Source organism: Pithys albifrons, chromosome 10, assembly GCF_047495875.1.
Source record: "Pithys albifrons albifrons isolate INPA30051 chromosome 10, PitAlb_v1, whole genome shotgun sequence".
NCBI classification, from domain to species: domain Eukaryota; kingdom Metazoa; phylum Chordata; class Aves; order Passeriformes; family Thamnophilidae; genus Pithys; species Pithys albifrons.
The window spans coordinates 32758600-32776138 of record NC_092467.1 but is presented as its reverse complement, the minus strand read 5'-3'; the positions used below and the strand labels follow the sequence as shown (position 1 = coordinate 32776138).

General features: G+C 42.3%; 1 protein-coding gene across 3 annotated transcripts in view; it reads right to left on the bottom strand.

Moving 5' to 3' along the window:
- Positions 1-17539, bottom strand: part of MIER1 (MIER1 transcriptional regulator) — a 46014-nt gene that overhangs the window by 21653 nt on the left and 6822 nt on the right. For all 3 annotated transcript variants that reach the window (XM_071564627.1, XM_071564625.1, XM_071564626.1), the window contains exons 2-3: positions 4875-4899; positions 3920-4065 (exon numbers count right to left, since the gene is read on the bottom strand). In XM_071564627.1, the coding sequence (XP_071420728.1) occupies positions 3920-4018 (99 nt within the window). In that variant the 5' untranslated portion in view covers positions 4019-4065; positions 4875-4899. The remainder of the gene's footprint in view (positions 1-3919; positions 4066-4874; positions 4900-17539) is intronic.

Below are 17539 nucleotides of genomic sequence, written 5' to 3'. Positions count from 1 at the left end.
TAAACAAGCACAGCTTGATACATCTTTAAGTAGTTATGTACCAATATTAAGTATTTATGCACCAGTATTGAGTATTTATGTACCAATATATGACATTATATATAATATATATATCTAAAATGTATATACACTATACACAGTATATTTATATTTTATATATGTATTAAGTGTTTATGTAACACACCAGTATTAAGTATTTATGTACCAATATATGACATTATATAGAACATATATATCTAAAATGTGTATACATTATACACAGTATATTTATATTTTATATATGTATTAAGTATTTATGTACCAATATTAAGTATTTATGTACCAATAGATGACATCATATATAATATATATATATAAAATGTATATGCATTATACACAGTATATTTATATTTTATATATGTATTAAGTAGTTATGTACCAATATATGACATTATATATAATATATATGTCCAAAATGTATATACATTATACACAGTATATTTATATTTTATATATGTATTAAGTAGTTATGTACCAGTATTAAGTATTTATGTACCAATATTAAGTATTTATGTACCAATATATGACATTATATATAATATATATGTCTAAAATGTACATACATTATACACAGAATATTTATATTTTATATATGTATTAAGTAGTTATGTACCAGTATATGACATTATATATAATATATATGTCCAAAATGTATATACACTATACACAGTATATTTATATTTTATATATGTATTAACTATTTATGTACCAGTATTAAGTATTTATGTACCAATATTAAGTATTTATGTACCAATAGATGACATTATATATAATATCTAAAATGTATATACATTATACACAGAATATTTATATTTTATGTATGTATTAAGTATTTATGTACCAATATTAAGAATTTATGTACCAATAGATGACATTATATAGAACATATATATCTAAAATGTATATACATTATACACAGTATATTTTATATATGTATTAAGTAGTTATGTACCAATATATGACATTATATATAATATATATGTCTAAAATGTATATACATTATAAACAGTATATTTATATTTTATATATGTATTAAGTATTTATGTACCAGTATTAAGTATTTATGTACCAATATATGACATTATATAGAACATATATATCTAAAATGTATGTGCATTATACACAGTATATTTATATATGTAACATATGCATATTAAGTATTTCTATATATATGTATCTTAAGTATTAATTATATATATCTACAGTATGTACCAGTGTGTGTATATTATTTATATTACATTGATGTAGAATGGACATACCTTATACACAGTACATGTATAATATAGATTAAAATATGTATATTAAATATTTATTTTATATATACACAGTATGTACCAATATGTGTATATTACATAAATCTAGAATGTATATACTTTATACACAATATATGTATAATATGTATAAAAATGTATATTATTTATTTTATATATCTATATAATAAGTACCAGTATGTGTATATTATTTATTTTATATATCTATATAATAAGTACCAGTATGTGTATATTATATATATATTATATATCTAAAATATATGTTACACAAAGTATATATTTATATATAGCATATGCATATTAAATATTTCTATATCAAATATGCATATTAAGTATTAATTTTATATATAAAAAGTATTTCTGTACCAGTATGTGCATATTTATATCTACAATGTATGTACATGACACACAATACATGTATATTTTATATATAATTGATGTAGATTAAGTATTTATATAAAAATATCTTTAAGTATTTAGTTTTTTATAGATATAAAGTATTTCTGTACCAGTATGTGCATATTTATATCTAAAATGTATGTATATGACACACAATACGTGTATATTTTATATATAATTGATGTAGATTAAAAACTTATAAATATATATATATATATTTAGTATTTATTTTTTATAGATATAAAGTATTTATGTACCAGTATGTGCATATTTATATCTACAATGTATGTACATGATACACCATACATGTATATTATTATATAATTGATGTAGATTAAATACTTACATAAAAATATGTATACTTAGTATTTATTTTTTATAGACATGAAGTATTTATATACCAGTATGTGCATATTTATATCTACAATGTATGTACATGACACACAATACATGTATATTATATATATAATTGATGTAGATTAAGTATTTATATAAAATATGTATTTATATATGCATATTTATTTATATTTATTTATTTATATATGTATTTATATATTTATGTATATGTATTATTATATGTATATAATTTAGTATTTATTTTTTATAGACATGAAGTATTTATGTACCAGTAGGTGCATATTTATATCTGAAATGTATGTACATGACACACCATACATGTATATTATAGATATAATTGATGAAGATTAAGTATTTATATAAAAATATGTTATTTAGTTTTTTATAGATATGAAGTATTTATGTACCAGTATGTGCATATTTCTGTCTAAAATGTATATACATGACACACACTACGTGTATATTATATATAATTGATGTAGATTTATATAAAATATGTATATTTAGTATTTATTTTTATATCTATGAATTATTTCTGTACCAGTATGTGCATATTTATGTCTAAAATGTATATAAATGACACACAATACATGTATATTTTATATATAATTGATGTAGATTAATTACTTATAAAAATATATATATAGTATTTATTTTTTATAGTTACAAAGTATTTATGTACCAGTATGTGCCTGTTTATATCTAAAATGTATATACATGATACACCTTACATGTATATTATATATATAATTGATGTAGATTAAGTACATATAAATATATATATATTTACTATTTATTTTTTATAGATACAAAGTATTTCTGTACCAGTATGTGCCTATTTATATCTAAAATGTATACACATGACACACAATACTTGTATATTATATATATAATTGATGTAGATTAAATACTTATAAAAATATATATATTTATTATTTATTTTTCAATAGATATGAAGTATTTCTGTACCAGTATGTGCATATTTATATCTAAAATGTATATTCATGATACCATACATGCATATTATTATATAATTGATGTAGATTAAGTATTTATATAAAAATATGTATATTAAGTATTTATTTTTATATATATGAAGTATTTATGCACCAGTATGTGCATATTTATATCTAAAATGTATATACATGATACACCATACATGTATCAATTATATATATAATTGATGTAGATTATTTATATAAAATATGTATATTTAGTATTTATTTCTTATATATATCTGAAGTATTTATGTACCAGTATGTGCATATTTATATCTAAAATGTATATACATGATACCATACATGTATATTTTATATATAATTGATGTCGATTATTTATATAAAATATGTATATTTAGTATTTATTTTTTATAGATATGAAGTATTTATGCACCAGTATGTACATATTTATATCTAAAATGTATATACATGATACACCATACATGTATCAATTATATATATAATTGATGTAGATTATTTATATAAAATATGTATATTTAGTATTTATTTTTTATAGATATGAAGTATTTATGTACCAGTATGTGCATATTTATGTCTAAAATGTGTATAAAAGATACACAATACATGTATATTATATAGATATAATTGAGGTATATTAAGTATTTCTATAAAAATATGTATATTTATATTTATTTTTATAGCTATGAAGTATTTACGTCCTGGTTTCCTCTCCCCATTCTGCCCCATTCAGTCCAGCCCCTTTGCCCGTCTCTGTCATTTCCCCGTTCACGGTTTGGGTGGTTATTTCTGCAGCTCCCCCAGGAGGGTGTTGTGTTGTGTTGTGTGTGTGTGTGTGGCTCTGCCCCTGCCCCAGGAGCACTCCAGGCCACCTACCCTGTTAAGATCCTCTATTTCAGATCTGATGTTTGTCTCTCCTTCCATCATTTCCTCCTCTTCTAATGTGCGCTCATCATCGAAGTCATGCACCAGCATATCAGCTGATGGGTCAAACTCATGGTCATCAGATGTTGCTGAACCTCCTGATGGGAAACATTTGGAACAGGGTTTTAGTCACATCATGGCCTCGCAGAGTTTAATTTAATTTAATTATTTTGGTGACATTTTAATGTGCAGATTATACTCAGGAATTCAGATATTGCCCCTCAGTCCTTCACCCCAGGGAAGGGAAGGAAGGCTCTGGGCAGAGGCAGGAGGAACAAGGAGATGTCCCAGTTGCCACCCCTGGACATCAGGCCCCAGTTAAAGGTCTGCAGAACCTTCAGGTTTTGAACACTTTATTCTTAAATAACCACAAACCTGCCTCAACCCAGTTCTGCTGGGAGCAGAAACACCCCCAAAACCCCAACTCGGGGCAATCCTTCCCTTTATTCTTTGGAAGCTTCTCTGTTTACAACTTCAAAGACAGACTAATGACTTGTCCAAAATTTACACTGAACAAGCTTCACAGTTATGCAGATTTTAGTTCTGAGTTATTTTCCCTTGTGCATTTATTTTCCCAAGTCTTTGTAGAGAATTCTGGTTATATTTTGTGGCAATGAGGAAGGAATGGATGGATGGATGGATGGTTTGGCAAATGTCCTTCAGCAAGACCTGAGTTTTCACTCTAACCCTGCTAAGATTTTTCCACTGGTGTCCTTGGACAATTTAGATTTCACTTTCCAAAGCTTGCAAGGTTGTGACTACAAGGTTTAACTACAAAGCAATTAATTATTTCTCTGAAAGAAATAAAAGCTGAAGAGGTAACATCAGCCCAGCTTAAGTAACTCCTGGAAAGCTTCTCCACCAGTAGGATGCCAAAAAAACCTTGGAAATCATAGAAAACATTTACCTGGGCTTGAAGACTCAACAGAAGGCTAAAAAAGAAAAGAAAGGAAATTATTTTTGCTGATTTGGACAAAGTCAATTCGATAGTTCAGCTGATACAAAACAAGTCACTGGAAATAATATATTGATAAATAAAGCACCAAAGTAAACAGCACCTTAAAGATCCAGCTCTGCTCTCACTCCAGGAACTAAATCCCCTTTCCACAACCCAGGAACATCCCAAGGGATATCCCAAACACAGCCCAGGTATATCCCAGATTACACAGCCAGGGAGGCACAGCTGAAGAGAAATTCCTCTTCCCTTTGAAGCTCAACACAAATTCCCTGTTCTGTCTCAAATCAGGGACACACTTCTTAAAGGTAATCCCAAATCACCAGGAGAATTCCTCAGGGCACAAAGGAAAAAGCAACTTAATCTCAGATCTCTAAACCAGCTGGGGGGAAAAAAAACCTACCAAAAAAACCCCAAAACAAAAAAAAAAACCAAAACAAACAAATCAACCAAAACAAATAACAAAAATCAAGAAAAAAGCCCACACAAAAATCAACAATGAAACCCAAAACAAAACAAACTCCCCCAAATAACAACCTCCCCCAAATCCAACCAAACAAAACACACAAAAATACGTTGCAAGCCCGACTTTCTTCCTTAGTAGGTTTAAACACAAATTAATATGGACATAACTACAAAACTAACCCATTTTTTGAGATGCAGAAAAAAAGAGTCTTCCACAACAACCCAGGGAACAGAGCCAGCCTTTGGCCCAGCATATTTGGTAACCTCATATTTATAATGTGCCAAACAACATCTTTATAAAATTTGCTTTCCCTTGGTTGTGCCTTTGCCAATCTTTGACCTCCTGGGATTAAATCTGCATGTCAGACATTCAAACCTCGTTTGTTTTGATAATTCAGACAAATGTTCCAGCTCTTTTCAGGCACAGACCTAATGAAATGGGGGGTTCTGAGTTAGCAAACTGATTTTTTTCCCTCCAGAGCTGCAGAACCTCAAAATAATTTCACTGTGTCAAGCAGAAAAGGGTGGAGAAGGTGCCTGAAGGGAGGACAGAAGTTTTGCTCTCCTAAGACTATAAAGCCCAAAGAAAATACAGAATATCCCCACTGACTTCAGGTGGAGCCACCACAGGCTGGTTTTCCCATATTTATTAACTTTCCAATCTGTTTTTAGATTCTGGGGAGAATCTCTGCTGACCTGGAGAAATGGTGCCTAAGGCAGGATAAGCTTTAAAAGGCACAGCAAAAGCCAAGGGAAATCCTACCTGGTCAACACTGAATTACAGGGTCACGTCATGGAATGGGTTGGGAGGGACCTGAAGGATCATCCCATCCCACCCCTGCCATGGGCAGGGACACCTTCCCTGATCCCAGGGTGCTCCAAGCCCTGTCCAACCTGGCCTGGGACACTCCCAGGGATGGAGCAGCCACAGCTTCTCTGGGAATTCTATCCCAGCCCCTCCCCATCCTCCCAGCCAGGAATTCCTTCCCACTATCCCACCTATCCCTGCCCTCTGGCAATGGGAAGCCATTCCCTGTGTCCTGTCCCTCCATCCCTTGTCTCCAGTCCCTCTCCAGCTCTCCTGGAGCCCCTTCAGGCTCTGGAAGGGGCTCTCAGGACTCCCTGGCCAAACTCAACGTGAAGTGGGTAAGAGCTAAAAACATTTTTGCCAAATGTTGCACAACACCAGAGGAAGTTTCGCAAATTGCTACATCCAAAAGTCTTTATTTGCAAAGATTATGTTAACAAATTCCAGAGTCCAGTATTCCTGCATGTATGAGCTGGACATCGAGATCAGCCAGCAAGGACTGACCTCTGTTTGGGGTGTTTTGGTTGATAAATGGCAAAACTGGGTAATTTAAAATATGTAATACATGACTATTAGTGTGAATTCACAAAGGCTCAGTGTATTTATTGCAGCAATCACAGGGGGGAAAGCAAATTAATTCAATCTTCCCAGCCATGGAAGGAAACCATGGAGAGCCTTCCCTTTTCTTCATGGGAAGGGCTGTAATCCCTAGGGAAGGGAAGGGAAGGGAAGGGAAGGGAAGGGAAGGGAAGGGAAGGGAAGGGAAGGGAAGGGAAGGGAAGGGAAGGGAAGGGAAGGGAAGGGAAGGGAAGGGAAGGGAAGGGAAGGGAAGGGAAGGGAAGGGAAGGGAAGGGAAGGGAAGGGAAGGGAAGGGAAGGGAAGGGAAGGGAAGGGAAGGGAAGGGAAGGGAAGGGAAGGGAAGGGAAGGGAAGGGAAGGGAAGGGAAGGGAAGGGAAGGGAAGGGAAGGGAAGGGAAGGGAAGGGAAGGGAAGGGAAGGGAAGGGAAGGGAAGGGAAGGGAAGGGAAGGGAAGGGAAGGGAAGGGAAGGGAAGGGAAGGGAAGGGAAGGGAAGGGAAGGGAAGGGAAGGGAAGGGAAGGGGGAAGGGGAAGATGAAAGGGAAAGGGGAAAGGGGAAAGGGGAAAGGGGAAAGGGGAAAGGGGAAAGGGGAAAGGGGAAAGGGGAAAGGGGAAAGGGGAAAGGGGAAAGGGGAAAGGGGAAAGGAAAATAGCACACAAACCAGGGCTAACAGGAGCTCAGGGAGCCAGGACTCCAAAACCCACCCCCAAAAGCAGCTTTGCCTTCAGCCACAACTGAGGACTTGCCAACAGGACCTGGAGAAGGTCTTGGACCATGAGCCTCATGTAAAGGGAACCACCAACTGCCCACCTCGACTTCAAGGAGGAGAGAGTTTGGGAGAGTCTGGGATGTTCAGCCTGGAGAAAAGATGGCTCAGGAGGATCAGATCCATGTTCATGAGGGTGAACAGAAGACTGAGAGAGTCTTTCTCAGTGGCATCCCATGGACAGCAGTCACTGGGAACAAACTGGAACATGTTTAAACCTAAGGAAAAGCTTTTTTCCCTGTAAAAGGGATGAAATGTGGGAACAGGTTGCCCTGAGAGGCTGTGGTGTCTGCACTGGAGGTTACAGAGCCAGACTGGCACTGGGCAACCTGCTCTAGCTGAGACAGCCCCGAGCCAGGGCTTGGTCTGGATGTTCTCCAGATGTCCCTTCCAACTCTTCTGGAACTAAAATGCACCAACACAGACTGCAATGGAGCTGAGCACAACGAAGGATTTCCCTGCTGAGAGGGGACAAAACCACAGTGGGGCATGAAAAGATCTCAGGAGAGTCAGGCACACTTGAAGAAATGAAGCTCAGCTCCCAGCACTCTGGAATGGCACAGATAAGGCCTGGCAGCTCCAGAAGGAAAAGACCTTCTCCACAGCCTGAAATGCCACTAAGGGACTTAAACAACTCCAAAACATAGAACTGGTAGGATTCCAGCCTATGGGAGGAAAGAGATACAAAACCCAAACCAGGAAATCTGCAAAATCCAGCCCCCTCCAGAAACACCATTTCCACCCCCCAGAGGTTCTGCTCCGTTCCTTGCCACAGACCCCACAGGCAGCCTTTGGGAGAGCAGCCTCTGGGTCTCTGTTCCCTCTCCCAGGCTTTGCCAACCACATCTGCCCATCTCTGCATTATTCTCTCTGCATTTCATGTTTCTGGTCTGTGTGATCCACTGCCAATCATTTTCTCCTTCTATTTCTAGGTCCATATTTCAGTGTTCCGTTGCATCTCCTCTGCATTAATGACCAGCTGCTGCCAAAAGACATCCCGACCTCTTCCCACCACTCCATTCTCTGCCTCCTGGGCCAGGTCCTGCCATCAGGAAGCTGCAGTATGTCCTGGGTCAGCAGCTCCTCTCCAAGCTGACTGACACCCCTTTCCCATCCTACCCATGAGCCAAAGGATGTGCTGCAAACACCCCCAGCACGAGCTTGGAGCTGAACACATGGAAAAGGGAGCGTGGTGGGAGGAAAATCCTGGAAAATCCTTCAGTGACAGTCTGTCAGCACCACACAGAGGGGGAAGGAGAAGCCTCTGATGACATAGTTGGTGCAAGGCTTGGTGAGCCAGTCTTGTTTCGTGCCTCCAGGTGATGGTGACCCTGGGCAGGGTAGCACAGATGGTTTTGGGGGCATTTGATCATGGAAATTCCCTGGCAGTGGTTACTCTTCCAAGAACAAGTTTGTCCAGGACAAGGGGGCATGATGGGCTCAAGCTCTGCCAGGGGAAATTGAAGTTGGAGATCAGAAAGAAATTCTTTGCAGAGAGAGTGCTCAGGGATTGGAATGGGCTGCCCAGAGAGGGGGTGGATTCCCCATCCCTGGAGGTTTTTCAGCTGAGCTTGGCCGTGGCACTGAGTGCCATGATCTGGTAAAGGGACTGGAGTTGGACCAAGGGTTGGACTTGATGATCTTGGAGGGCTTTTCCAACCCCATCCATTCTGTGATTCTATGGATGTGGCACTGAGGGAGAATCCACCATGTCTTGATCCAACCCTACTGTGATCACCAGCCTGAGTGAGAATCCACATCTTGATCCAACCCTACTGTGATCACCAGCCCAGGGCACTCTGTGCCCTGGGCTGGTGATCACAGTAGGGTTGGATCAAGGGTTGGACTTGCTGATCTCGGAGGTCTTTTCCAACCCAATCCATTCTATGATTCAATGGATCACAGGGCTGCACTGGCACCAGCAGATCCCAATTCCCAAGCTATGGCACAGCACAGGAATTCCTGTGAAAAGGACACCACTGTACTTCAGTGGCTCCTCATTTTCTGCTGCAGCCACTCTGAGGGAAGCACAAAGAACTGTTCTGCCTCAAGGGCACTCATGGGAACAAAGAGCTGCTCCCTATCAATGGGGAATGGTATCCAAGGCCCAGGAGAGGAAAACTATGGGATGCTGACACACTCCAATTTTCTATGCATTGTACAGTGAATGTTTGTTGTGGGTTCAAAAGAATGAAAAACCTTCCCTGAACTCCCAACTCACAGACAGTGAGGAAAAACTCAAGTGACCAAGGAGTCCTGATACCCCAAGGAGCACGTTTGGTAAAGCTCCAGCTGAGCAACTCAAAGGAAACACCAGCTCTGAGGAGGAAGAAAACAAACCTCCTGGTAAAGAGAAAAAGAAAAGACACTGAGCCACGAAGTATCAGCACCAAAAGAATGTCACTGGTTTATTCCATGTGTATTTTTAGAAGTCTCAGGAAAGCCAGGCTGAGTCTGTGTTTTCAGAAGCTCAGAGACACTTGCAGCAAGAACCAGCCAAAAGATAATCCCCAGTACACCCTCCAGCACGTGGATATGGGAAGAGATGGGACTGAGGTGGGCCAGACACCTCTGACTGCCAAGTGGTGAATGCAGCAGGCACGTGTCAGACATGGAAACATCCACAGTGTTCCTCTGACAACAACTCCCTGGACTTTGGGATGTGCCTGGATCACTGTCATTTGGGATGGGAGATGAATGGCCAAGCTGAAGTGGCACTGTGGCAGTTTGTTGGATGCAAACAGCCCTCAGGAGACACACCAGCTGTGCCCAGCTGACTGCAGGCAATGCTGGCTGCCAGCAGGAGATGCCCAGGGGTTATTCCAACACTCCTGCTTGGACTGGAATGGGATACTCCAAACTGTGGAAGGAATGAATGGAGTTTTCTCTCTTCACATTTCTCCTACAGCAAAAACACCTGAAAGGACTGACAGGGCACTACACACAAACCTGCAGGTGCCTTTGCCACCACCTTTCATGCTGTTGAATACAACCAAGCACTAATGACCCATCCCAAAATCAGCAGTATCCACACAATAAATACACATCCTGTTCAAACTGACTCTGTTATCTTTAACAGCTCTTTAAGTGTTACATAAACCAGCTAAAAACTAGAATTAAATTCTGTCTATATTGACAGCAACACGTCTGACAAACCCTCAGTCTGCTCAGGTCTTTTGAGCTTTGTGACAGGAAAACACCTCCAGAGTTAATGAACTTTCTTGAGCTGAGCTAAAATGGGGGAGAACATCCTTTGCTCAAGAGAGAATGTGTCCCTTTCCATAACAGGGTATGTCAATGGAAAGTTACAGTTCCAGCCTTCCCTCTCTCAATATAATCAATATATATTTGATTTGTCTCTCAAATTAACTTGTGTTAGAAAAAGGAAAAGCCACATTTGTTTGCTGGGCAGAAACAGCAACATCTTGAAGCATGGAAAAAAGAAAAATGCTGCTGGTCCTCATTTACTGCCAGTTGTACATGTGAACATTCCTGGTGCCCAAACTGCAGAGGCATTCCTGAAATGGGGGCCTTTATATCCATGGAATTTGACTTTTTGAGTCTGGTTGCTAAATGAGAAAACTCTTGTACTTTGAGAACACAAAGATCAAGAGCAATGTTTGAACTCACAGATCCCAAACATGCACACCCAAGCCTGGAAACCTCAGCAAAGGTCCCCTGACTTGGCCATTCCTTTCCAAATCTCCATTCCTCTATAAAGATGATTTTTCCCAGTCTCTTTCCCTGGAGTTTTCAAGACCAGACTGGAGACAGTTCTGAGCAAGCCAGGGAGACCTCAGGGCAGACCCTGCTGGGAGCAGAAGTCACATCAGAGACCTCCTGAGCTGCTTTGCACCCCAAATTATCTCAAAATGCTGAGTTTTGAGATTTCTGAGAGAGCTGGGGGGGTCACCTGGAGAAGAGAAGGATCCAGGGACACCTGAGAGCCCCTGCCAGGGCCTGAAGGGGCTCCAGGAGAGCTGGAGAGGGACTGGGGACAAGGGATGGAGGGACAGGACACAGGGAATGGCTTCCCACTGCCAGAGGGCAGGGATAGATGGGATATTGGGAAGGAATTCCTGTCTGGGAGGGTGGGGAGGGGCTGGGATGGAATTCCCAGAGAAGCTGTGGCTGCTCCATCCCTGGGAGTGTCCAAGGCCAGGCTGGACAGGGCTTGGAGCACCGTGGGACAGTGGGAGGTGTCCCTGCCCATGGCAGGGGGTGGAACAAGCCTTAAGGTCCCTCCCAACCCAACCCATTCAGGGATTCTGGGAACTGAAAAAACCCCACCCAAACAAAGCCCACACCAGCAGCATTGGTGGTTCTGGAGAAGCTGCCAGAGCAGCTCCAGAGGGCCCAGCTGGCAAGAACCACAGGTCAGGTTTTAATGGCACTGACTCAGTCCTGCCCAATGCACTTAAATCCCTCCAGCAGGAAAAGTCAGGAAGCAGAAGATGCAGAGTATTCCAGGAGGGATACTGTTTCTGTGGATACTCCAGACATCCCCGACACATCAAGGCTCTGTTAAGTAGCCCTCTTAACTTTGTTTTGTCACAGAAGACACTGTATCCCCTGGGGACACCTTTAACATTGTAACACCAATGAAAAGCCCTAAAAAGAAAAGTGTTTCAGCTGCAACTCTAACAAAGTAGCAGTTACAACTTTGGGGGAAAAACCCAAACAAAAGGCGGCAGCGCTTCAGGGAAACCTCAGAGGGTGAGGGATGTCAGTGCTGACCTTTCCCAGGGTGACTCAGGTTTCCTCAGCCCCTTCCCTGCCCCACTCTGCTGTCAGGGGTCACCACACAGTGAAGGTGCACCCAAATCCCTGTGGATTTCCAGGCTTCCAAGAGTGACACTGTCACGTTTTCCTGCCTGTCACACCTGCAGTGAGAGCGGTCTCCAGCAAGAGGGAACAGTACCCTCAAATCCATGGAATGGGCTGGGTTGGGAGGGACCTCACAGCCCACCCAGTGCCACCCCTGCCCTGGGCAGGGACACCTCCCACTGTCCCAGGGTGCTCCAGCCTGGCCTTGGACACTCCCAGGGATGGGGCAGCCACAACTTCTCTGGGAATTCTATCCCAGCCCCTCCTCACCCTCCCAGCCAGGAATTCCTTCCCAATATCCCACCTATCCCTGCCCTCTGGCAGTGGGAAGCCATTCCCTGTGTCCTGTCCCTCCATCCCTTGTCCACAGTCTCTCTCCACCCCTGGATCTCTGCACTGGCCCCTCTCCACCCTCCCAGCCAGGAATACCTTCCCAGTATCCCACCTATCCCTGCCCTCTGGCAGTGGGAAGCCATTCCCTGTGTCCTGTCCCTCCATCCCTTGTCCAAAGTCTCTCTCCACCCCTGGATCTCTGCACTGGCCCCTCTCCACCCTCCCAGCCAGGAATTCCTTCCCAATATCCCACCCAGCCCTGCCCTCTGGCAGTGGGAAGCCATTCCCTGTGTCCTGTCCCTCCATCCCTTGTCCAAAGGGTCTCTCCACCCCTGGATCTCTGCACTGAGCAGCCACTCAGGTGGGCACAGACACCTGGGGGTTCTGCAGAGCAGGGGGAGCTGCAGCTCTTGGGGTTCCAAGTCCCAGGAAGGGACAGGAAAGTTCAGGATGGGTGAAAGCAGCTTCTGTCCAACAGCTCAGGACCACAGTGCAGGAATCACACCCTGACTCCTTTGAAGTGAAGTGGAACTGAATCTCCTTCTCTGAGCAGAGTCACGGGTGGAACCAGGACCCATTCCCTGTGTCCCAACGTGCCTGAGCTCTCAGGAGTTCTCCAGGCCAAGGGAAGCTGCTGGAAGGAGGGAGCTGCACCAGGGGTTGCCCTGGTTGACAGGACATGATGCTCCCAAGAGAAATTCCCACTCCAAGGAGTTTCATGGAGCACACCACAACAGGCCACCAGAACACACCATCTAAGCACACACTTCCAATGGACCTTTTCTAATCATTTAATGCTCATTTCCATGACAAAATACAGCACCTGCCTCAACTTCTTGTACTAAGCTAAGGTATCTTGCTAAGAAAGACTGGGAGTCTGTGGAGGGATTGGATCCTGGATTTCAGATGAAACCACCTACAGTCACATGCCAAGCACCACAAGAGAACATTCCTATGGACAATCTGGGACTCGGATGGATTAGGAGGGAAATATTAATACAACCTGGGGCTTCTGGCCAGGAAAATGCTCAGAGAGAAATGGAACTTGACAACAATTCCAGTCTGCCTAAAACCCTGTGCTGGGGAGAACTTCAGGTCTGGAGTTGTAAACCCATGAACATCTCCAGCAAAGTTTTATCACATGCAAAAAATGGCCACAAAACTCTCCTGTTAGGACAGAAAGCCCAAGAGCCACCCTCTGTTTGCAGGTTAGAAATGCAGAATGCTCTTGTTTCCCCTGCAATCCCCTTGTGCTTTCCTTCCCCTTGCAGAAAAACAGAGGGAATACAATCAGTGGCTGGAACCAACCACTTTGGGGTTTATTCCCTCACCAAGGAAGTGAAAAAACTGAATTCCCAGATGTAAATTATACTCACAAATATCTCTGTGAAGTGTTGGACAAACACTGCTCCAAAATGACACAAAAACACTTATCAGTTACAGCCAAGATCAAACAGGGAAAATTAGAATTGTGCTCAAAAATAGACTGTTGTGAATCACCAACTTCAATCAGGATTTAGATCTGTCAGTAGGAAATCTGGATTTCATCTGTTTTGACCTTGGTTTGGACCCAGGTGTTACTCAAAAGCTCTGACTCCCCTGACTGTTCAAAACACCCCAGTTTGCAGCCCCATCAGTGACTGTGTGAACTTCACTGCTGCTTTATGCAGATTGACTGGAAGGAATTGCACAGCTCAGTAAAATACAAATATTAAGAATGTACAAAAGGTTACTAAGAATGGTTATTAGATCACATATTTCATCAACATTCTGTCCTGAAGCTGCTTCAAAAGAGAAAAGAAGATTCAAAGTATGAAAACAGAATTCAGTTACATCAACAAAGTTTAAAATTCTGCAAGGAGAAGAGGCAGAACACTGAGAAAAAGGGAAAATTTTCCCAGACAATAAGAATTTAAAGACGACTTTTTAAAGCATCATCACACAGTGTTAATAAACTGATTTTTTGGTCAAAAGCAACAGAATTTTCAGAAGCTCAAACAACTCTGAAGTGCCTTCAAAGGAATGAGGTTGAAGAGGTGAATTGTCCACTGACACCACAAGGTCCTGCTCCAGGACATGCAGCTCCTGCCTCATCCCATAATTGCACAACACCCTAAAATGCAAATTCAGATTTTTAACCCCATAGAAATTCCCTCTGCAGAAGAAAAAAATTCAAGTTCTTATTGCAGCAGGTCAGAAAACTGAATAACAACCTCAGTGATGGGTGAGGAACACAAGGAGCTGGTGGAGATTTGGGAGAAACAGGAGTGTGTGTTCCAGCAATAAGAGGAGAACCTTGGAATGGTTTAGGCTGGAAAAGGTCTGAAACCATCAAGTCCAACTGTCCCCCAGCACTGCCATGGCCACCACTGACCATGTCCCCAAGTGCCACATCCACAGGGGTTTTAGGGACTCAGCCACATGCCAGAGCTGGACAGCCCTTTTCAGGAAGGAATTCTCCCCAAAATCAAACCTGACCCTCCCTGGCACAGCCTGATGTTGTTTCCTCTCATCCTGTCCCTTCTTCCCTGGCAGCAGAGCCCAAACCCCCCTGGTCCCCTCTCCTATCAGGAGGTCCCCCCTGAGCCCTCAGAGCTCTGCTGTCCCACCCCACCCCATCCAGCCCCTGTTGGATCTTTCCAGCAGCTGAAACCCTGCAGGAAACTTTTAGGTTCCTTCTAAACCACCAAGATGGATCATAGAATGGATTGGGTTGGAAAAGACCTCCGAGATCAGGAAGTCCAACTCTTGATCCAACCCCACTGTGATCACCAGCCCAGGGCATGGAGTGATCACAGTAGGGTTGGATCAAGATGTGGATTCTCACTCAGTGCCACATCCATAGAATGGATTGGGTTGGAAAAGACCTCCTAGATCAGCAAGTCCAACCCTTGATCCAACCCCACTGTGATCACCAGCCCAGGGCATGGAGTGATCACAGTAGGGTTGGATCAAGATGTGGATTCTCACTCAGTGCCCTGGGCTGGTGATCCCAGTAGGGTTGGATCAAGACATGGTTGGACCAAGATGTGGTGGATTCTCACTCATTGCCACATCCATAGAATGGATTGGGTTGGAAAAGACCTCTGAGATCAGCAAGTCCAACCCTTGATCCAACCCCACTGTGATCACCAGCCCAGGGCATGGAGTGATCACAGTAGGGTTGGATCAAGACATGGTGGATTCTCACTCAGTGCCCTGGGCTGGTGATCACAGTGGGGTTGGATCAAGACATGGTGGATTCTCACTCAGTGCCACATCCATAGAATGGATTGGGTTGGAAAAGACCTCCTAGATCAGCAAGTCCAACCCTTGATCCAACCCCACTGTGATCACCAGCCCAGGGCACAGAGTGATCACAGTGGGGTTGGATCAAGATGTGGATTCTCACTCAGTGCCACATCCATAGAATGGATTGGGTTGGAAAAGACCTCCTAGATCAGCAAGTCCAACCCTTGATCCAACCCTACTGTGATCACCAGCCCAGGGCACTCTGTGCCCTGGGCTGGTGATCACAGTGGGGTTGGATCAAGACATGGTTGGATCAAGACGTGGTGGATTCTCCCTCAGTGCCACATCCACAGAATCACAGAATGGATTGGGTTGGAAAAGACCTCTGAGATCATCAAGTCCAACCCTTGGTCCAACTCCAGTCCCTTTACCAGATCATGGCACTCAGTGCCACGGCCAAGCTCAGCTGAAAAACCTCCAGGGATGGGACCAACCCCCAGGAGGAGTTCAGGGGCATCCCTAAAAAGCAGCAGGAGGAGCAAGCAGGAACTGTGAGATGCTGCTCAGCCCATCATTGAGCCAGTCAGGACCAAGCTATGCCCATCAGAAATCAGGGATACTTTGTGCCCAGTGTTCCCACCCCATCTCTGCCCAAACACTGCCACCTTCTGCCCCTCCAGCAGCCCTGGCAGTTCTGTCCTTCACTGAATTAAGAACAACACCCAAAGCCCTGTAATTTTCCCTTTATTTTTCCCTGTCCAGTATCCTGTAGCATCCCTGTGGATGTGAATCCTCTCATGGAACAACAGCAGGAATTTGGCACTTCTGGAAATTGCAGGAGGTATCAAGCTGCCTCTTTCCAACACCAAAGCCCAAGCCCAGCTCCTCCACTTTGGGGATCAGAAGATCTCATTCTCTCCCTTGCATTTCATTCAAACATCATAATGGCTGAATAAACCAAAGACATTCTCTTTTCAGCTGCTAATGAAGCTTTTCAGCCACAACCTTTTCTTCTCAGGAGGCATTAAAATACTCATATTTGGAGCAAATTTGTGTGTCAGCGTTTCCTCCACCACAAACACTCAGGATATTGTAACAGTCACAAAGCTCCAGCTGACCTGAAGTCAGAGGGGTTTCCTTTCTGCTTCATGCCTGGAACAAACTTCTAACAGGAGGAATCAGGTGAACATGAAAAAATAACCCAAACACAGATTATTAGCCCCAAACTCAGTTTAATATATATTCAAAATATTTTTTTTTTGCCTGTCCTGTGTTCAAATTGCTTCTGCAAAAGTGAAGCAGCACTTTTGGTGACTTTAGTTTCACTTTCTGGACTCATTCTCTCACCAACGAGCTCGATGCTGCTTCTGAAGAGCCTTCCTGCCCAACCCAACCAGTTTCAGAGCTCTGCTGGGTTTGAGGTTTAGCTCTGCAGCTGATTCTCTAGAACACACTTTAGGATTGTTCCTGCCTGGGGGACGATCTCCTGGGCATTCCTGCAGAACAGTCACACCAGATTTCCCACTGGGGAGGGCAGGATGGGGCACAGGGCAGGAGGCACAACAGCAGCCTCGGCCCTCACAGCATTTCCACCCTCAGTTCCTTCAGGT